The sequence below is a fragment of the Carassius auratus genome, unplaced genomic scaffold (genome assembly GCF_003368295.1).
Source record: "Carassius auratus strain Wakin unplaced genomic scaffold, ASM336829v1 scaf_tig00214021, whole genome shotgun sequence".
NCBI lineage: Eukaryota > Metazoa > Chordata > Actinopteri > Cypriniformes > Cyprinidae > Carassius > Carassius auratus.
Window position 1 is genome coordinate 849,312 of NW_020527496.1, and position 22,507 is coordinate 871,818.

General features: G+C 39.2%; 2 protein-coding genes across 4 annotated transcripts in view; both read right to left on the reverse strand.

The window, feature by feature from the left end:
* Positions 1 to 1,115: 1,115 nt before the first annotated feature.
* Positions 1,116 to 13,732, reverse strand: LOC113090775 (integrator complex subunit 3-like). Of its 2 annotated transcripts, none has more exons than XM_026256364.1 (29): positions 13,387 to 13,732; positions 12,829 to 12,912; positions 11,488 to 11,571; positions 11,262 to 11,375; positions 10,999 to 11,083; positions 10,850 to 10,916; positions 10,581 to 10,722; positions 9,228 to 9,357; positions 9,025 to 9,122; positions 8,747 to 8,938; positions 8,578 to 8,665; positions 8,315 to 8,394; positions 7,898 to 7,989; positions 7,675 to 7,781; positions 7,222 to 7,341; positions 6,856 to 6,985; positions 6,711 to 6,765; positions 6,519 to 6,622; positions 6,143 to 6,307; positions 5,129 to 5,282; positions 4,976 to 5,044; positions 4,462 to 4,537; positions 3,905 to 4,018; positions 3,775 to 3,823; positions 3,517 to 3,684; positions 2,551 to 2,651; positions 2,352 to 2,424; positions 2,093 to 2,246; positions 1,116 to 1,998 (listed from the first exon to the last, which is right to left on the reverse strand). In XM_026256364.1, the coding sequence occupies exons 1-29, from the start codon at positions 13,468 to 13,470 to the stop codon at positions 1,930 to 1,932; spliced, it is 3,048 nt and encodes a 1,015-aa protein (XP_026112149.1). In that variant the 5' UTR covers positions 13,471 to 13,732; the 3' UTR covers positions 1,116 to 1,929. The 2 variants fall into 2 exon arrangements, with proteins under 2 accessions (XP_026112149.1, XP_026112148.1); XM_026256363.1 differs by having other exon boundaries at positions 3,517 to 3,687.
* Positions 13,733 to 16,402: 2,670 nt separating this feature from the next.
* The window catches only part of LOC113090821 (atrial natriuretic peptide receptor 1-like), a 103,245-nt gene continuing 97,140 nt past the window's right edge, over positions 16,403 to 22,507 (reverse strand). The window contains exons 15-21 of one of the 2 annotated variants that reach the window (XM_026256428.1): positions 22,207 to 22,375; positions 20,628 to 20,774; positions 19,843 to 19,966; positions 19,623 to 19,691; positions 18,849 to 19,023; positions 18,602 to 18,700; positions 16,403 to 17,531 (exon numbers count right to left, since the gene is read on the reverse strand). In XM_026256428.1, the coding sequence (XP_026112213.1) occupies positions 17,380 to 17,531; positions 18,602 to 18,700; positions 18,849 to 19,023; positions 19,623 to 19,691; positions 19,843 to 19,966; positions 20,628 to 20,774; positions 22,207 to 22,375 (935 nt within the window). In that variant the 3' untranslated portion in view covers positions 16,403 to 17,379. The remainder of the gene's footprint in view (positions 17,532 to 18,601; positions 18,701 to 18,848; positions 19,024 to 19,622; positions 19,692 to 19,842; positions 19,967 to 20,627; positions 20,775 to 22,206; positions 22,376 to 22,507) is intronic. The other variant, XM_026256427.1, reaches the window with a different exon arrangement.

Genomic DNA, 22,507 nt, shown 5'->3' on the forward strand with positions numbered 1-22,507 from the left:
TACAGACCGGAATTAGTATAGTGAGTGTGAAAATAAAAGTCCCATAGCGGGTATTTGCCATATTGTATGGTATTTGCAAACTTGTAGGTTATACATTTTATTCATTATTGCCCCCCCCCCCCCCCCCCCTAAAAAAAGAAAGAAAGAAAGAAACAGTATAATAGTGTATTTGTTTAGACATGATTTGGTACTGACGTCAATTTAACACTCCCATACCCTTTTTTTAAGTATTATACAGTATAAGAGTAAACCAGAGCACAAGTGTAGTGAATGTAATTGCAGCACTATTTTTATCTGCTGGAATAACTATAATAGCTATAAAAGAGTCACACACACACAAGTCTGGTTGTGTGGACTCTCCTTAGACGTAATGGTTTTTATACTATACAAACGCTATATTCTCTCGCACTACACCAACCCTACACTGAAACATACCCCTCACAGAAATCCTGCATTTTTACATACTCAATAGATAAATCATTCTGTTTGATTTATAAGCCTGTTTCCCCATGGGGAAGTCAATTTAGGTCCCCCCCTGTGATACAATACACAGGAGTTGGAGTGTATTCAGGTTTAAATCCCCACCAGGACAGAAACAGAAACAGAAACACAGACAGAAACACAGACAGACAGACAAACAGACAGACAGAAACACAGACAGACAGACAGAAACACAGACAGACAGACAGAAACACAGACAGACAGACAGACAGACAGACAGACGGTTCATTGAAGAAGCATAAAATCATTGTTCAAACCCTTTCCAATAAGGATGTGTATATAGCTCATCTTAATTTTTCAAATACACTTTCATGAAAAAGAGAAGTTTCTTTTTGTTGATCTTATGTAGTGATTTTCAAGTTGAATTTGTGTATAATGCATAAGGGACCATAAGTAAAAACCTGTATTTTGGGTATGGGAGTTCTGATATATAGGATAGGGCCTCTGGGTTAGTTTTGTAACACAGACCTGGCAGCCCTGCTCTCCTGGGAGTTGGATTGCATTGAGAAAAACCTCACGCTAAGAGAAGTTTACATTCAGTAAGCTAACTAAAGAAATGTTTGAGTACAGCTAACACGATTGTTTTTCATCCCAACAAGAATGTAAGACTTCAAACGTGACCTTCTGGCAAGAAAACCAAACTTTTCCCACCCTTTTTTATTAATATCATAGTCCTTTAACATAGTTGCAATCTGTTTTTATGAAAATAAGTCAGTAGAAAGAATTGCTTAAAAAGTCCATCAAGTCAAGAGTCCTTCGTTTGTAGGTCCTGCTTTCATTTCAGACATGAAATTAAAACTCTCAGACCCTCTGTAAAGCCTCGGCTCCACTCTGAAGAGCCACGGCGTCCGAACAGGACAGTGAGCGTCAATCTTTATTTATGATGGGCATGGGGGAAAGGTCTGTTCAGCATGAAAAGATAAAAGGCTTGAACCTGAAGAGCCCTATCAGCTTTGCACTACTCCAAAACGAACCTCGAAACACAGTAAAATCTTGAATCGGTTTAAGATCCCTGTAATTCATGTGACAGTCTGGGTTCAATACCGTTAGCGGTAATCACTGTATATTTAATGGGTGGGCCATTGGGGAACATTAAGTGAGCCTCTCCTTTAAGGCAGTCTGTCTGTCAGTCTATGCCAGTCTGGATGTTAGTTCTCCAGGTTTAGCCGCCCCCCACTGCGCCCGTCCTCACACTTAACCAAACTCTTCAGCTTGAAGTAGCCGAGGAGTCCAGTGGTTAGAGATCGTAGAGGCTGGTCTCCCAGGCTCAGCTGCATTTGAGTCCAGAGAAAGAGTTGTGCCCCGTCAGGAGGAGTGTGTTTGGACAGGCTGCCCCTGAGTGACTGGAGCAGATGATTGGCAGGAAGTCTCCAGTGACGTCAGTCGCAGAGGGGGCGTGGTTTGGCTTTGAGACGAGGGTTTGTCCTCTCAGTCGCTGTCAGATCCTACTCCTCTCCGTTTTCTCTTGGAGGCTTTGGGTTTGGAATCCTCTTCCTCCTGGAGAAGCGTCAACAAAAGGCATTTTAAACACGACATGATGATAATAAGGCTGCTGGCCTGAAGGCTTTCGTGACGGTGAGTGTGGATTTACCGAAGCGCTGCTGGACGCGCTCTCCTCTTCATTGCAGGTTTGAGGAGCAGCACCCTTGCGCGATCGTGGAGAAGACGCTGGGGCTTTGCGTCGAGGTTTGTGTTGTTTGGTGGAATCCTCATAGTCCTCAGCTAACGAGAAAAGATCACTGAATCTGGCAGAAGAAAGGACAGTAAGTCAAAGAAGAATTTGAAAATAGAATAAAAGGAAGATAATCTGATCTAATAAAATAACAGTATTTGTGCTTTATCCAGCAAACCTCATTTTGTGGGCCTCATCGCAGCTGGCCTGAACATGCTGTAGGGCCTGTAATATTGGCGTCTGGGAAAAGACTGATACACCAACAGGAACAATTCAGAAGGCATTGTTTAAATCAATATGAGCGGTGAAAATGACAATCAGGCTGCTTAGAGTTGAATGCTGTTTCAAGGACTGTAAGAGCTGGATGTTGAACTCACAGTTGTTCTTGGTGTTGCTGAGATTGAGTCTCAAACTGTCCAGATGTTCCAGCATCTGTTCCAGGGTCAGCTGAGCCAGTTTACTGCTGGAGCTCCTTAAACTACACAAAAACACAACACAACTCTGATGTGTGTCTCTTTAACATTTCAACAAAGTTTGAGGTTGGTAAGATTTTGTAATGTTTTTCAAAGATGTCTCTTATGATCACTAAGGCTGCAATTGGATCATAATACAATGCTTGTGAAATATTATAGCAGTTTTAAAATGTAATTTCTGTGATTTCAGTTTAATTCTCAGCATCATTGCTCCAGTCTTCAGTGTCCATGATCCTTCAGAAATCATTCTTATATGCTGATTTGCTGCTCAAGAAACATATCTGTCAGTGTTGAAAACAGTTGCGCCGTTTAATATTTTTGTGGAAACCCGGATACATTCCAGGATCCCTTGAATAGAAAGTTTAAAAGCATTTGTTAGAAACAGAAATGTGGTCCATTTAATGCATCCCTACTGAATGAAATTAATTTCTTTAAAAACAAAGAACAAATAGTGATACATTTTTTCAATTCAGAAAATGCAAAATGTTTAGGGCAAATATAGGTTTACTTAAAATAGTGTTTTGACACACAAAAGCTTTTTAATAATTTAAGGATATTTAATAATATATTTGTGGAATAAATCAAACTTCAGCAATATGGGCTACTTGCTACAGAGGTTTAAATAAGAGTTGCTGTTAAATATTTTTATCTTGGTGCCATCATACTTGCAAGTCAGAACAACAAGTTAGCAGAAAACAGGCCCACTAGCAAGATCTTCAAAATATTAGTTAATTTTACGGGATATAAATATTTAAACTATTTGATGTTTCTCCAGAGCTATAGAGCCTGGGTTCAATCCACTTGAGCTTGAATCTCATCTTTTGTGTCCAGAGCCCAGGGCCTTCGGGTCAGAGGGCTGAATGTCACTACCTCTGTCGTTTCCGGGGCATGCTGTTGTTCTTGATGAGCAGGGCTTTGATGTGTTCTCCAAGCAGGTCGTCGTGTTTCGCCGCCCAGTGCCGCAGGATGCTGGTGGTGAACTGGTCCTCTAGGTGATAAGGCCGGCTCAGAACCATCTTCACCATCTCCTCACTCGGCCTTCAGCACAACACAGCAAAAAAAGAAAAGAAAAAGATGACTGTGTCCCACAAAAGACAAGATAATAACCATTTGAGTGAAAAGACTTACTTTTCTCTTCGTAACTGCAGCAGCAGGCAGGACAGAGCCTCGGGATGTTCTGTGAGTAAAGGGTGAATAGGATTATGGGTAGCCTGAGTATGTGTAGAGTGACGGCGGGTCTATGGAGAGAGACGCTCACCCTTGTATTTGAGGTGCTGTAAAATGGGAATAATGGTCTCCAGAGGGATACTGTGCACCAGGAAGAGCTGCCATGTGCTGTACTGCTCAAACGTCTCCCAGTCCAGAGACTGAACTAAAACACACAGATGCACAGAAACAAAATGAGCTTCACGAAGCAATGGAACAATGTCTGGCACATTCACACAGATAAAGCACTAGTGGTAAATATGTTTGATATACGTTGGTTTTTGCATTAAAAAAATCAAGACCTCACATGTTATTTTAGTAGCATATTAAATGGTTATTCACACTGAAAACTAATTATATACATAAAGTGAGCAAAGAACACTTATGCACTTCATTTTTTTATTCATATCCACATTTCACTTTAATCGTGACCCCTGTAACAGATTTAATTACTCAAGGGCATTTATGCACCCTTATCTTGAGTTTGACTCAAGCCTCCATTGGTTTTTCACATTTGGTGCTTGGTTTGTTTTGGTGTAACTATACAATTTGAACAGAGACTTATGGGGCAGACAGAGAACCATCAGAGCTTGAAACCTGTAAACTTACTGAGGATGTTGAGTACCGAGTCTTTACGGAACATCACCAGATTACCCATCATCACGTGACACATCAGCTCCTGAAGCTGTGAGGTGACAACAAGAGGAAGAGGTTAAAAGAGATTGGAAGAAAACAATAATTTAAGTTTAATCAGCGTTAGAGGGAAAATCAGCCAAAAATAGGATTTTTTTTTCATCATCTACTCACACTCGTCACACCATACCTGCTTGTCAGGTGAGAACCAGTGAGGTTGTTCACGTGCATCAAGTAAGTAAGGCTGTTTACCATATTGCATGCGTTATATATGAAACCTGAACATCTTTATGAACTTTCTGAGGCATCAAATTTTTGGTATAATAGACTTTCTATGAAGAGAAATAATTCTCCCAGGTTTCATTAAAATATCTTGATTCGTTTTTGTGGTGAATCAAAGTATTATGGGTTTGGAATGACACAAAGGTGAGTAAAAGACAGAATTTCAATTTTTTTGTGAACTTTCAATTTAAAAGTGATTATTTGTAACCTGTGCTGAATCAATGACAGCCACGATCATGTTGAGGAGCTCTCCACTGCGCAGGGTCTCGTCTGGGAACTGTTCAACACAGACACAGACACAGGAAGAAGTCAAGCACGGCTCTTTTGCAGGCTCATGGTGTTTGAGCATGACGTGCGTTACCTCTGAATAGATGGAGGGGGTTAGGTAACACAGGAGCCTCACATCATCCTCCTGACAGGCCTTCATGTCCATCATCAAGCAGGTGTGCAGGTCGCCCAGAGCCGTGGCATGAGCAAAGGACTCGTACAGGCTCATCTTCCCCGCTGCTGCTTTGCTACAAAGATGCACAAAACAGTCTACTATGAAATGCTGAGAGTTCAGAGTATGGCTGCACATTTAATCGAAAGAAAAAACGGCCTTAAATCGATTATCAAATTGTACAGGGCATTATTTAATTAAATACATGCTCTGTATTAGAGGTCTTCACAGGTCTACTTGGATCCAAAAACCTGTGGTCCGACCCAAGCAGCTTGGGTGACTTAAAATAAATGTGCTTTTTCAAAAAAGATACAAATTCTTTTAAACAATCCGGATGCATATGTCAGCGTACGCTTAAGTGCATTTTGGAGAAATGCATGTAGAAAAGAAACAAACGTTTGTAACCTTACACACAGAAATGCATCTTATAGATACGAGATCCATCAGGAAAAGCCATTCACTTCATTAAGCTGCGTGTTCATGGAGGGCATTCTGGGAAAGAAGTTATTTGGGTCAGGTACAGATTTTAGGACCCGAGAAGACCTCTACTCCGTATGGGCCTTTATGAGTGTAATTAACTCTCCATACCAGCAGGTGGCAGCAGTCTGTATTTGTCATTCAAAAGGAGGAACCAGAATAGCTAGGACTGCTGATAAACAATGAGAAGAGCCTTCTATGTTTGCTGGTTTTCTTCACTTCAGCTCATCAGAGTGATCTTCCTCAACGACTGGCTTCGCAGCCAATTCAACTTGCTCAGTTGGCCAAAAAGCCATCGACAGGGTCAGTCTAGTGCCAAGGGGCAGACAGCCTTACACTGGAAGACCATCAGCTTGGTGTGTCATGGTCTTAACAGAACAGAAACCAACCGACTGGCAATATGTCTTGTTGCTCATCACTTGCCAATTTATAGTTATTATTTGCACTTTTTGACCCTACCTAGCTTTGAGGTAGTAGAGCAGATGATAACCGATTTTCGGCTGTTTCTGGTAGAGCTCGCCGAGCATGTCCAGCAGGACAGAGAAGCCGCTGTTGTCCTCCTGCATCTGACACAAGTTCCTGAAGATCAGACACACCGGCTTACACACAGACTCCTCCAGTGACCTGCACACACACACACACACACACACACACAAACAGCATCCCATTAGCCTCTTCGTTAAGAAAAATGAAAAATAGTGACAAAAAAAAATAGGAAGGGAACGGAATCAGGACACAATGCTGGCTGGAACCCAAGACACACATATCTAGAGCTATCCACCAAATAATGTGCAAACAGACTCGACAGGAAGCTGAGAAAGAGAGGGAAACATACTCTTCTGTGATCTCCTCAGGCAACACATCTCCTCTGAAGTGACTCTTAAACAGTTCAGCCAGACAGGAAGCTAGGGTGGACATCTGCTCAGAGTCAAAATCCTCCTGAAATAGCACAAATAAAAAAGACAAGTGTGTATCATTAGCCGTATTTAAAGCTCTGAAGGAAATGTTCACCCTGAACAAGGCTCACCTCTAAAATAAGATCCACAATTTCCTGCATGACCTCACAATGTGCTTCTGTGTCACTGAGAGAGAAAGAACCGCACCAATGAGACTCATGCAACCGAGATCTTATTATAACTGGAACACACTCTGTTATTAATCATGTGTCTCACCTTCCTTTCTGCAGCTGCAGAACCCGCTCTTTAAGTGCTTCGTCCAACTGGTCGACAAAAGGTGTGATGTCAGCAGGCTCGTCGATGTAGGTTTCCTTCAGCTGATGGAACCTGAACTCTCGTTTTTTACCTTGGGATAAACAAGGGATCATATCATGACAGCACTGATGAGAACTGAAAATACAGAAGTGGGTAATGGGCATCATTCTGAGCCAGAGCCACTGATCTAGAATCTGTCATGATTGAATACTAAAGCAGAGAACATCCCAACTGAAATAGCCCTGGGAAGCAGAGCCTCTTATTTCTAATCGGTTGATCTTGAAGGCCTGAGCTAAAGTGTATCTGCCATAACCGCAAGCATCTTACCCTTGTTGTTCAATTCTTCCTCATCATCACTGAAGGTAGCATCTGTGCTGTCATAGCAACCATCCTCCTTATCAAGCACATGATTGTCCATCTCCAAGGGAACAGATTCCTCCATTTTTGCTACAAAAAGTACAACAACAAAAAAACTTTCAAGATTAAAACATGCCATTACTCAAGCAGAATTTCATTCCACTAGCTCTTGAGATTGTTATAATCCATGTATGTAATGATATTAATTGTAATATTTCTATTACAAACTACAATGGCTTCCTTCTTAATTTTAATTTAAGAACCAACTTGACAAAGAGCCAGAAATGTTGAGGACCACTGCACACACTTCATATTTCTACTCTAAGAACGCCTGTTCTGTCTATTATTTCTTGTGGACTAAATTGGTTTGGAGCTTTTGTTTCTGACATGACCGGCACTGAATCAGTGATGTGGAGCGCTGACCTTCAGTGGGCGGCGAGGGGGAATTGCAGAACTCTGGGAAGCGTTCTCTCAGCATAGAGCGCAGCTCACGGTCCAGTTTAGGGTTGTCAAACAGAGGTGCTAGGTGACTGAGAGAAAATAGACAAGAGACATAGTCAAGAAAACATCTCTAAACCAGCAGAGACACAGTGGTGGACTTCTTGATGAAGTGTCTGTTATGAGCACATGTTAATGTTAAACTCACGCCAGAACTCTCTTCTCCATGATGAAGTTTAGAGAGTTGAACACACCCTGCCGCACTTGCCCCTCAAGAGGAGGGAAGAAGTTTGGGATGATCTGAAGTGGAATAAAATACAGGTTATCCCAAGATTTAAAAGCCTGACATTCACAACACACAGAACTTCCTGTGATATTATGGGCTATTATAATTTCCCACACACTGTTTTAACTGTAGCAGCATAAAGGTTTTATTTATTTAGTTCTTTTTTGTAAGACTTTACAATAAGCTTCAATTTCTTAGTGAACTTCGTGAATTTCAACATTTACTTATATATTATTAAAATATATATATTTTTTGCATATGTTAATATTATTAAGATACTAAAAACAGATGTAATAATGATATAAAAGATCAAATAAGAAGTGAGAAAGAGTTTCTCACCCGACACATGAAGTCCAGTAGTGTGGCTGTTATAGCAGGATGTGGCTTCATGGAGTGATGCATCACTAAAATGGCTGGCTCTGAAAAACAAGAGTGAGAAAGAGAGAGGGAGAGAGAGAGAGAGACACGCAGAAAGAGAGAGACATAAAAAAACAAAAAAACAGAGCATCAGTGACTGGGTAAAGGCAAAGCATGTGGTCTGTACATGTCTGTTTATGAAATCAAATCTAAATGACTTAATAATGGCTTCCTGCCTCTCTTACCGATGTTCATGATGCTGTCTTTCTCCGGGTTGAAGAGCAGCCAGTCGTAGAACAAGGCCAGTTTGGCATTAGATGCAGCAACATTAGACTGCAGAGAGAGAGATGGAGTTAAAGCTTAAGCAGTGATACATAAATCCAGAAAAATCTGAATGTTTTAGTGCTTGCTTACAGTGCAGGTAGTCAGGAGCCATCCGATGATCGCCCAGCGCGGGAGAATGTCAGAACTCAGCACTTCATTGGACGGATGAACCACGCCGCATATGTAACGAATGAGGTCACAGCGCAGCGACTGGCTTTCAGCTGTGGACAGATACTGCCGCTGAAACCAGTCCTGATAGCGCTTCTGCTGGCCGAACCGAACCTGCAGCCAGGAAGAGCAAGAGGGTTTGACTGTTTCAGGTCATAGACGTATCGTGGTTTCAGTGTCAAGTGTTTGTGAGTATTTACCCGTGAGGTCATGAACAGCAGCTTGGTCTCCATGTCAGGGGTGAGTCGACAGGCCAGAAACTTGCGTGAGGTTCTAGCGGTGAGGAGCTGCAATATACCTGCAGACAATTTAAAAACACACACACACACACAGAGATTTTACTGTGCATATTATTTATGTCCAAAACTGATGCATTACTGTGTAAATTCCCTCTCACACACACCTGTGAACTGTGGGCTAAGGGTCTGAGGATTGTGCAGCAGGTCTCTCCACAGCAACTCCATCTCAGGAATACGAGCCACAATCTGTAAGAGTCTGACCAGATCCCTCCCGATGATAAAACACTCCATGAACTGTTAAAACGCAAACAATGTAAAGACATGAAACAGCAGCAACATGTGTAATGTGCACGTGAAATAAAATGATGTATTTCAGTATTTAAAATAAAAACTGTTCCTCTGAATTTTAGGTTTCGTCAAAGAACCTAGTAAAAATGTCACATGATTTGATGTTGAACATTCAGCTTCGCATCACAGGAATAAATTGCATTTTAGAATTTGTTTTTATTTTACACTGTAATATTTCATAAAATTGCTGTTTTTACTGTATTTTGGAAAAATAAATAAATACAGCCTCATTGGGCATTTAAAAAAATATCTTACTGACCCTAAACTTTTGAACTGCAAGGGTGTATTATAGATATAAATATTTTATGTTTATATCTATCATGCATATCATGTAATCACTATTTGATTATCAAAATCTCTGTTAGTTGAAGCCCCAGTGCACTAAAAGAACAGGAACATTTCCATACATTAGGTATGTACAATCCATTTCGAATTTCAAGGTGTCTATAAATCTGTTGAATAACTGATGGCAGTTTAATTGAAACACAGCTGGCTCAAGTCACAAGTTCAATCCCAGGTGCTCTCTTGGGAACCGCCGACCCTGATCCAGACATCACAATCCTGCTTTAGTGTCCTTCAGCGAGACACTTCACCTCTGCCATTGAAATTAGTCTATGACGAGTCACTCTGCATAAAAAGTATTTATCTTTGTTTTCATTTCTGGCCTTTTTTTTTGCTTATTATTCAGATAAGGGAATTAAGATATGCTGTGATACAGATTCAAAGTTTTGCATCATGGTTCAATGTGTAATGTGGGATAACCACATCCTATCTACAAAAAGTATTGCATGCAAGTTTGTCAGGCTTTTATATACATAATGTATGATAAAGGGAAAATAGGGAGCTCATACATAAGGAGAGAAAAAAAACACCTCATGCAAGTTATCACTCTACATCTCCCAATAATACATCTTAGTAGGATGATTTTTTTTAATGCTTAGTTTTTGTGATCAAAGCTGTGTAGCTTCTATTGTGGTGGTCGAAACATAAAATGCAATGCAATACGTGTTGAAATACGCAACGCATGCAATATGTGTTCATCTAACAAAATAAATGTTATTCCTACATTTGCTTTACAAAAACTAGTAAAGATTTCATAGCAGAAAGACCTGTGAAGCACGACCTGAAAGGGGCCATTTTTACCTCTTAAAGATCTTTCCAGTACTCACCCTCTCTCGGAGCAGACCGATGCAGAGGTCCACCTCTCTCTGTCTGAGGGGCAGCAGGTTTGGCGTCCCATGGTCCACTATGAGCCTCAGGTACGTGTACACAGACATGGCCACTAACATCCCACTTTTCAGCACCCACTCCCTGTCCATCACACAAATACATTCAAGAAACTGAAACTTTAAAATCACGCTGGTCTATTAGCATGGACACAGTCACCGCCCACAGTGCAATGATCACGCTGCATGCTGTCGGACTCAAAACTTCTCACCTCTGTTCCACTAAGATCTCCAACACGCTCTCTGCCAACCACAGGTTTTTCATGGATATGTCTCCCCCTGCAGATTGACGCAAGTTAGACACAGGATGAAGGGGTCTGCTTTAAATAACAGCATGATTTGCATCTGTGTGTGCACACACCAGCGATCTGTTTCATGAGCGTCATGAGAACCCCATCTGCTCCAATGACTCCGCTCTTCACCAGCTCTTTGACCAACCACACCAGCTGCCCACACAGAAGATGAGACCGCATCAGTGCTTTTACTCTTAACTAAAACTATTACAAATTGTCAGTCAACTGAAAATAAAGGTACATTTTTACAAAAGGAAACAACAAAACGACCAAATAAATCATTCTAGAATGCCACTCATCAATAGCTCCAGTGTAAATGACATCAGCCCACCTGTGTACGGCACACATCCTGCAGCTTGAGAAACTTCTCCATGAGGATCTGATTGATTTTCATGAGCACCACGTTCATGCCGTCCCGATTCAGCAACGTCAGGTCTCTGTAGCACTGCGGGACACAACACCGTGTTAGTGGTGGGATTCTGGGAGAACAGTGAGAGCAGGAGAGCTTTCTGTGGCATGCATGTGAATCAGATCTCGTGTGTGAAGCATCAACGTACCCTCTGTGCTTGTGGCGGCTCAGTGAGCAGAAGTGTGAAGAGACCCAGACACACCTCCTCATGCTGCTGTGGACCCTTACAAACCTGCACACACACACACACACACACACCATCTCCATTAAACAGCGTCAGCATCATTCTAAATAAAGCATGTTTCTGTAAAGTGTTTAATAAAACTTTATTTCCATCCTTTTAGCCACTTTTAATGACTTCACATTTTAAGTCAGTAATGAATGAAAAATGGAGTCGGATCAGGATATTACAGGTTGCAGGCCAGATTCGATCCCATGTATCTCACGTGAGCAACACAACTCAATACGCATTAACCAGCAGACCTTGATTGAACGTCATGCTGTTCTTCTTTCTGATAAAATTTTTTTCTTGAGCAACAAATCAGCACATTATACTGATTTCTGAAGGACCATGTGACATTGAAGAATGGAGGAATGATGCTGACAATTCAGCTTTAATCAGAGGAATAAATTACATTTTAAATATATTCAAATAGAAAACAGTTACTTTAGATGGTAATAACATATCATAACATTACCGTTTTACTGTATTATTGATCGAGTGAAAGCAGTCTTTGGTGAGCATACCGACTCCAAACTTACAAACAGTATTTCAGCAACAGATCTTCTAGCAGAAGTATAAAGCTAAATCCATTTGCTGTAATAACTTTTAATGATAATTGCCATACTTCATACTATGTAGCAACTGTTTTATAAAATAGTTTAGATAGACACCGCTGAAGTAATAGCAGAGATTTTACAGTATGTCTCAAAACAAAACCATTCTGACTCAACAGTATTCTCAATACAGCGAAGTAGATTACTGCTTAAATTTGCATTTTTTTAAGTATAAAAGGCATTCGCTGGAACTCCACATTATGAATAACATTTGCTGATTTATATGAATCGCATGTGTAGAACAACAGGGAACTTTTAGAACAGTGAAATTATCTTCCATTACAGCTGATTGATAACAAATTTAATTGATAACTGATTTAAAAAAGGACTTTAAAATTAATTTCAAATGTCAAGTGATATTTAAATGACCATATTTACTATACTAATGTAACCGGTCATGGTCAACAGATATCTTTAAGTCATGGACATGGAGTTATATACACAAGCCCTCAAAAAGAACAACATACAGGTGGGCAAACAAATCTGAGCAGAGCAAAACTAGAAAATAGTACATTGTTTTTAGCCTCTTCCAAAATTCTATAATTTTTCCAGGCCTGAAAATCACAACTTTAAAATTCCATTCTAGGTCCAGGTTTTTATGCTGTGAATCCTGGTGTGTTATCATAAGTGGGTGTAACTGATAAACACTCACATGAGCAGTGAGGGCATCATTGGCTTCCCGCTCTGACAGTCCATTGGTTATAGATGTAGTGATGCTCATACACCTCTCCAGGCGCTGAAACACACACACACACACACACAAACTGATGAGTACATTACAGAGCATTATAGTTGCATGCATGAATGCCATGGCAATAATAATAATAATAATAATAATAATTCTTAAACACTGCAGATCCCACTATTAGTTCATGCATGCATAAATATTCTAATCTCAATTTAAGGCATGACTCCATCAATTTTTAAAACCTTCCCCAGCAGAACAAGAGTCACTGACACAATCAGCTGTCATTCAGTACATGATAACATCATCGTGTGTTCAGCAAACATCATGTTTACACCGTTGCCACAACTCCATAATTTATATCTGAATCACATATATAACACATAAGATCACAAAAGACTACAAAAACCATCCCTGCAACTTCTCCATTCTGCTTGTCCTTTTGTTATTGTACTTAGTTTTCTCCATGTTTTTCTTCGCACTGACTCGTCTGTTGACGGCAGAGGGGAATGAGTCGATCCCTACCTCCTCCAGCTCATCTTTGGCGTCCAGGCTGGTGGACACCAGAAGGCGACCCTGCGCTTTACTCTTAGCCGGCGAGGGCTCCATCTCCTCCCGCCTCGCTGCGCCCACACACACGGGACCGGACGGGGGTTTAGGGCGCTATTTGAAACCCTTCTTTCAATATTTACTTGGGTCTGAGGGGCTTATGAATAAGTTAACCCTCTCTCCGCCCAGTCCTAGGCGCCTACAGTGTGTTTACGACTCTTAATTCGCCACCTTTGCGCGACCGCACCAATGTTTCCACAGTGTCCGACTGTAACAATTCAACTTCCGCAGGGCATGGTGGCTCAGCGGAAGTGTTCCGAACGCGGAGTGAAGGCGGAGCGGAGCGACTTATTTATACCAATCGCGTGCTGGGTGTTTTGATTGACGTGTCAGTTGGCCAATCGCGGCGATGGCACTGTCAGCGAGTCTCGTCAGACAAAAAGAAGCCCGTGACGTGCAGATGGACTTAAACGATGCTTCGGTGTAAATATGTGGGCACAAACTCAGACAGACAGTACGTTTAAGGTTGGGATGCAGCGAAAAACCCTGGACAAATGCGTACTGACTTTTAAACGTGTTAACAGCAGACATCTAGTCATGTAGGGTCTCTCTTCTTAACAGGAACAATCAGTATTATTATAATTCATGTAATAATAACTACAAACAAAAACAGCAATAATTGTATAATTATTACTTTAATATAATTAATAATAATTTGTATAATACAATATAACTGAGTTGTATAGACACACACACACAAGCGCGCGCGCGCGCGCACACACACACACACGTATGTTGTTATTTCTGTAAATAAATATTGCTGAAAGCCATCATATAAGCTATAAAGTTTAGCATATAATACATTCTAAATACATATATGCTGTGGAAGATTACTTTATAAGTGTTAGTGTTAATGTTTTTTAAAGAAGTCTCTTCTGTTCATTAAGGCTGCATTTATTTAATCAGAAATACAGGAAAAACAGTAAAGTTGTGAAATATTAATAATAATATATATATATAATAATATATATTATATAGCATGTTCAAAGCATTTGGTCTTTTCAATTTGTTCACACACACACACACACACACCACTATTTTCACAAAATCACATTACAATATACAAATAAATATATTGTAACACATTTCTCAATATAAATCTGTTGATCGTTAATATTAAAAAGTAAATATATTTTCTTTGTGTAAGGGATGGCTTTTTAGTAATATTGACACAACATTTAAGATACATTTATGAAACTGCAAAAATGGAAAATGTAAAGGTTGATTTGGCAAAGAGAAATTACACGTGGCAATTTCTGCCAAAATATAACTGAACAGTGCTAATATAGAAGTACTTACCGGCGTTATTCTTTCAAAGGCTAATTTTGTGAGACAAATAGATTACTGTACACCATTAGAAATAAAATATTTAGTGAACAGGTCTCAGTGTTTGTAATATGTTTATTTTACATAACCCCCTTCCCCTCAAACATAAAAAAAACACAATAATAAATTTAAACTTCACTTAAAGTCTTTGTAGTAATGTATCCCAATATCCCCACAGACCCAGCTATTCAAACCACACACAGAAGACAGATAAAACAATAGTCATTATTCATGCCCTCCCAACAGGAAAGCAAGAAGAGCTGCTTCTTAAAGACTGTACATCAGAGTCTGACATGATCAGTCAGGATCTCATGTGCTGCACTGCTACAGTTTGACTGACTGAGAAGTCATGTGGAAAAACACTGCATTTATTTACATCTGGGCCAGACATTCATGTTTATTTCCAATATAGAGCAGCGTGATTAACGAAGCTTTTAATGCCATCAGATAATCGCTGGACTGTTTCCTCTCAGGATGTACTGTATGCAGTCATCAGCGCACGAAGTGGATCAGAGATTTCAGATTGTACTGAAATGCAACAACCATCCCAGAAGACACCGACCCCGTCTTCATTATCTCAGCTTAGACACAGGGAGGCGAGCAGCGCTGCAGAACTGACACCTTACAAAACACCCGAATCCGTGAAAGTTTTCAGAATGGGAAGGAATATGAGACTTAATTTGATCTTAAACTTGATTTACATTTGCTTCCTGCTGGATGGAATTGGGCATAGCTGAGATTTTGTCATGTGCAGCAGGAAGCTGTTGGTTAGAAATTTTCATGTTATCAGAACTGAGTGCACATTAATATAGGCGAAGATCTGACAAATCTGAAATGATCTTCAAAACACTGTGAGCTGATTCATATTAAACAGTGTGTGATGTGTACATGTAGAAATGTTGACGTTGGATCAACTTTCCAACATCCAAACCTAAGGCATTATGCTAATTGAAAACATAAGTCAAAATTGACCCTATTTACTAAATATCTGTTCTTGCTCTTATCCACATTCTGAAGAAACAAAAGTTTGTTTTATAATCCTACATAAAAATGCAACCAAACATAGCTGACTTACTACAGTTGTAGGTTCCAGCTACTGTTCGTGCTTTAATGGATAATTGTTTGAAACTTGTTATTTTAGGAAAAAAATACAATTAAATAACATGTAAGCAGCTTCGACAGGAAGTACGCTTTTTGAACGTCTACACATTTTGCTGTTTGCTTCACTACAAGTGTTATTTTATTATAGCTGTGTGTCACATAATTTGTTTGTTCTTCAATATTTTGCAAGATATAGAAGTAATGATATAGAAGTATTTTGCCATAATCTACTCTACTGTTCAAAAGTTTGCGGTCGATAAGATTGAAATAAGTCTCTTATTATCAACAAAGCTGCATTTATTTGATCAAAAATACAGTAAAACTAACATTGTGAAATATTCTTACAATTTTAAATAAGTGTTTTCTATTTGAATATGCTGTAATTTATTGCTTTGATGTAAAGCTGTATTTTCAGCATCATTCCTCCAGTCTTCAGTGTCACATGATCCTTCAGAAATCATTCTGATATGATGATTAACTACTCAAGAAACATTTATTATTATCAATGTTAAAAACATTATCAGCCTTTTGTCACTTTTGATCAATTTAATGCATCTTTGCTGAATAGAAGTATTAATTTCTTTAAACAAATCTTACTGACATGACGAATGGATCAGAGTGGAATCTCATAATGGAACAAAATAATATTAACCATTAATAATGCTTAAATTAAAACCCAATGGATAAAATAGAGTTCCATTTGTAAATATCTCACATTCTGGGAGTTAAAAGTGTTGGTGCTGGTTTCATCCAAAACACGATTGCAACATCGATACATGTGGATTTTCTGTCTTGAGATCTAAGAACAAAATCCATCATTGCACATTTCTATGCTTTCTTAATCACACTTGCCATTTATTATTATTTCTGTTATGTGCGCAACTTTCATCTGTGGTTCAAAACCCTCTGCTGACTGGATCGGATCTGGAAGATAGAAGAGATCTGAACTGACCTGCATCCCAGGGGAGGAATGGAGAACATTTCGCAGTTAAAAAACTAGAGTGACTACAGCACTGTGTCTCTGCATGACTAATAACATGAACGACAACAAACAGACCCATAGGACTCCTAATGACTGCTGTAAAAAATCTGGACAATACCTAGCATATCACGACAAAAGAGAAGTCAAATCTCCTATGAGACCCGTAAACACACCAGCAGAATGTCCGCTCAGCTCAGTGGTCACTGATCTGACAGTCCTTTATGTCATCTTCCAACTGTCTAAACGATTCTACTCAAGTATAGTTTTTTTCTTTTGAGTTTACTTGGCAAAAGAAGTCACCGCTGGATTCCCGTGAAGCAATAACTTGAGCTTTTGGGTGATGAATGATGAACAAGACCAAGGTTTGAAACAGTTCTTTCTAAGTCTGATCTTTTTCTGAAGAAATCGTCTTTCGTCCCGCTGTCCCAGTACTTGTTTAGATGTGTTTGTTTTGTTCTCTCCTCTCAGGTGCATTGCTCTTTCTCCTTGTCCGTCAGTTTTTAGGCATTATTGGAGCTGATCTCTCCTAGCAGCCAGTACGTCCTCATCCGGCCCTTTCCCTTCATCTCCACATCTCCCCTGAGCTCCAGCTGGAAGCAGTTGATCTCCTGCAGGATGGCCCATGTGGCTTCTGAAACATGGATCTTCAGGGCTGATGGAGGAGAAATCAGCGCACAGCAGATTATGAAATAATCTCTTTCTCTGTGTGTGTGTGTGTGAACAAATATAGCCATAAAAGTGAACTCTCTTTAAGTTCACTTGAGGAGCTTATCATTTAATTAATATTACACTATCTGTATGTAGTTATTTTATATATAGTTAAAAGATTTGAAGCACACTAGAAGTGCAAAATCAATACAATAAAGCTAACTTCTCTTTCACAAAGGTTTTCAGGAATCCCAGTATGGCATTTTATACTTAAAAAAAATTGTACTTAAGTTTATATGGAAATTATTATTCCTACATGCAGTTTTACTTAAAGTTCACTCAACTGATTTACAAATGCCAGACTAGATCAAATGAATCATGAAAAGATGCAGCTTTCACATGCAAAGAGGTTAGCCAGTTATAACATATGATCATTTACATAATCATTTTCGTTTATAACTACACTAACGTTCAAAACTACCTGTAACATAATAAAAAAACATGCATTAAATTGCATTAAATTGATAAAAAAATGACAGTACATACTGTACATTTCTAACGTTACAAAAGAATCCTGTAAAAATAAACATGGTTTCCTCAAAAATAATAAGATAATCAATACAACTGTACTCAGCATTGATAAAGATAATAAAACATATTTATTGAGCATCAAATCAGCATATTATACTGATTCCTGAAGGATCATGTGACACTGAAGCCTGGAGTAATGATGCTGAAAATTCAGCTTTGTGTCACAGCTATTAATTACATTTTAAAATATATTCAAATAGAAAAAGGTTATTTTAAATTGTAATAATATTTCTAAATAGTACTGTTTTTACTGTATTTTGTTACACACAAATGCAGTCTTGCTGAGCATAAATATTAAAATAATAATTACTGCTAATGCTAATAATGATAAAAAATCTTACCAACAACAGTAGTGTAAATTACAACTGTTGTGGTGGAAGAAACCTTGCCATTATACATATACATCAAAAATGGACTTCAGGGAAAAACAAATGCCACAGAAGAGTGGAACACAACCCTTATAAGAGTCTGCAGGCGCCTCACCTTCTCCATTGGATTCCATGCGTGAAGCCGTGTTGACTGTATCGCCAAACAAACAATACCGAGGCATTTTCAAACCAACCACCCCTGCACACACGGGGCCTGGACACATGAAAACACACACCCACACACATAACCATCAGTCAAAGCTCCCCATTAGTCAGTCATCACAGAGATGTCCTCAGAGAGGCCAGACTGCTCTGTGCTGTACTTGTACTCTATTAAACACTTCATGACCCCTGATCCTCACCGCTGTGGATGCCGATGCGTAGGCGGAGCTGCTGGTCGGGTCGGTGGCGGATTTGGAAAGAGTGCACAGCCTCCAGCAGAGCCAGAGACATGCGGGCGATCTCACGGGCGTGCAGTTTCCCGTTCCTCACAGGAAGGCCAGACACAACCATGTATGCGTCACCAATGGTTTCCACCTGGGGGCGCCACACAAAAACACATGATATGAGACTTCAGTCTCTGCAGAGCAAAATTGGGTGTTTATGACTTTGTGGGTGTTTTCAAACTGCTGGGTGTTTCTAAATCATGCGATCAAAATTATCCTCCTTACCTAACCCCACCCCTAAACCTAATATGACGTCATCTAATCAGGTATCATGGTCTAAAAACACCCTGATCTGGTAACTCCCATTACTTTCCTGCAGAGACCTATACTTGGGGCATAATTCGGCTCGGTGATGGGCTGAGAGTGTAAGACACATCTCAGTCTCCTAAAAAGATAGATCTTAGTTTCTTGCTTCTGCTGAACACAAAATAAAATATTTTGAAGAATGTGTGTAACTGAAAAGGTAGCCATTGACATCCACAGTACAGAAAAAAAAATACAATGGAAGTCAATGGCTACTAGAAACTGTTTGGTTGCCAGCATTCTTCAAAATATCTTATAGAAAAGAAACTCGTTCAGGTTTGGAACAACATGAGAGTGAGTAAATGATGGCAGATTTTCATTTTGGGTTAACTATTCCTTTCAACTAATGTGTTTTTGAACAGGCAGTGAATGTAATGACCGGATTACCTTGTACACGTCAAAATTGTCGATGATTGCATCAAAGCAAGTGTAGAGATCATTCAGCAGCGTCACCACCTGTGATGGGTGCACACAGACAAATAGAGTAATACAATTTAACTCAATACTGCAATGAGTGTTGCAATAAAGTACAAAATTAGCCTTTAATTATTTGTGTGTGTCTTTGAGGAGTGTTTACTGAAATACCCTTTTACAGAGGGTTACTGACCTGCATGGGTGTGCTTTCGGCTGATAATGCGGTGAAGCCCACAATGTCACTGAAGTAGATGGTGACCGAGTCAAAGGCTTCTGCCTGCACCATCTCACCTCGCTTCAGCTGCTCAGCCACGGAGCTGAAACAACACACACACACACACACAATTTTACAAATTTGTAAAATCATTGCACATAACTTAATATGAATAATTTGATACAACCAGTTAAAAAATGTTTTGCATTAAAGCTTGGAAACCTCACATTTTAGTACTTACAGTAAATATGTTATTCAAAATGTTGGCGTCTGTAAAATCTTTCAATGTTTTTGAAAAAAGTCTCTAATGTTCACTACCACTGCATTAAATTGATCAAAAATAAAGTAAAAACAGTAATATTGCGAAATATTATTAAAATGTAAAATAAGTGCTATTTGAATATATTTATAACAGCTGTTTGAATATATTTTGAAATATAATTCATTGCTGTGATTCAAAGCTGTATTTTCAGCATCATTACTCCAATCTCCTATGTCACATGATTCTTCTGAAATCAGTCTAATATGCAAATTGCTGATCAAGATTTCTGATTATCAATGCTGAAAACTGCTTCACATTGTTGTGGAAACTGTAAAACGGGCCTTCCATACTTACTGTCACTTTTTAATTAAATGATGAATAAAAGTATTAACTGCCTTAAAAAAAATCTTACTGACAGCAGATTTTTGTATGGTAGTACAATACATATAGTCACATGATTTACATACACTTTGCACATTGGTTAGAACAAACTGGCACTCACTGTGGGAGGATCTGATAGAGCAGAGCTTCAGCTTTACGCTTCTCCTCATGGTACGCCTGTGTCCTTTCCTCCACCAGCTCCTCCAGGTTATTAGCATACTGCTCCATACGGGACAGCAGGTTATCCAGGATGTTGGAACCATATCCACTGAAGCCAAAACAGAGAAGATGAGGCAGAGACAAGAGTCTGATCACTGCAGCACGGGTGGTGCTGCATGTATAGTAATATTAATATTTCATTATTATTATTGTTGTTATACATGCTGTTTTATTGCCTCATGTTAATAAGAGACTATATATTATATTAGAGTGCTTAAAAAATTAACTGATACATTGTAGAACTGCATAATAATAACAATAACAATAAAATATTATTATTATTAATATTAAGTATTATCATTATCAAGACTTGGATAAACTGCACTAAAGCTACAGGATGACTAAAATATATGCGTCCAGTTACATGATCTAAAAATAAACTATTGTATATTACCATGTGCATTTAAATTTCCGGGAAAACTTTATTTTAAGGAGTAATTCTAACTATTAATCTAAATAATAATTGTTTATTGCTAGCATATTAGCGGTTTATACTTATGAAGCACATATTAATTGTCTTAAGGCCCGTTCACACAAAGCACGATAACTATAAAGATAACGATAAAGATATAGTTCTAAAAATCATTCTCAATATTAAAGAATAGCAGAGTCCACACCACAACTATAACGATAAAGTTACAGGGAAACAATATCGTTGATATCACTTTCAGAATGATTTTTTTTTCTGATGAACGATAAAAACATTGCCAACCAATCAGAATCAATCCTGCTGTAATGAGCTCGAGAAATTAAAGCAGCAGACGTGCGTCTGCTTAGAATACACAGACGATATCGTTCGCTGGTGTGGACGCTAATATCGTTATCCTTATAGTTACCGTATTTTCTGGACTATAAGTCACTATTTTTTTCATAGTTTGGCTGGTCCTGCGACTTATAGTCAGGTGCGATTTATTTATCAAAATTAATTTGACATGAACCGAGAGAAATGAACCAATAGAAAACATTACCGTCTCCAGCCGCGAGAGGGCGCTCTATGCTGCTCAGTTCTCCTGTAGTCTACACTGAAGACATGGAGCGCCCTCTTGCGGCTGTAGTCGGTAATGTTTTCTCTTGGTTCTTGGTTCTAAATAAATGTGACTTATAGTCCAGTGCGACTTATAAATGTTTTTTTCCTCGTCATGATGTATTTTCGGACTGATGCGACTTATACTTAAGTGCAACTTATAGTCCGAAAAATACGGTATCTTTATAGTTATCGTTCTTGGTGTGAACGGCCTTTATTCAGCATAACCATATTTTAGATCCTTTAATCATACTTAAACGTAACAACTGCCTTATTAATAAGCAGCAAATAAGCAGTTTATTGAAGCAAAAGTTGTAGTTTATAGCTAGTTAATAGTGAGAACTGGACTTTAAAATGCAACCAAATTTAATCTTAAAATCTTGATGTTAAAAAGTTCTCTTTCTATTTGTGTAGCCCTGTGAGTTCTTGTGTATGAGCTGATTTGTGTGTCAGGTACCGGTTGTTCTTGCGGAGCAGTACTTTAATCTGGTTGAAGTCGGGCCTCTCGTTGATGTCTTCTGACCAGCAGCGCTGCATCAGCTGTCCCAACTCATCGCTGTGGCTCTGAGGACACAGCAGCGGACGCAGGTACGGCCAGCGGCCCTCCGCCACACGCTCGATGATCTCTGTACCACAAATTACACACAGCAATGGAGAACAAGAAAGACTAACAAACACGTAATTAAACTTTCTCCAGATCACACAGGAAATAACAGTGTTAGCATAACAGAACATAACAGGATTTAGATATTCCAACC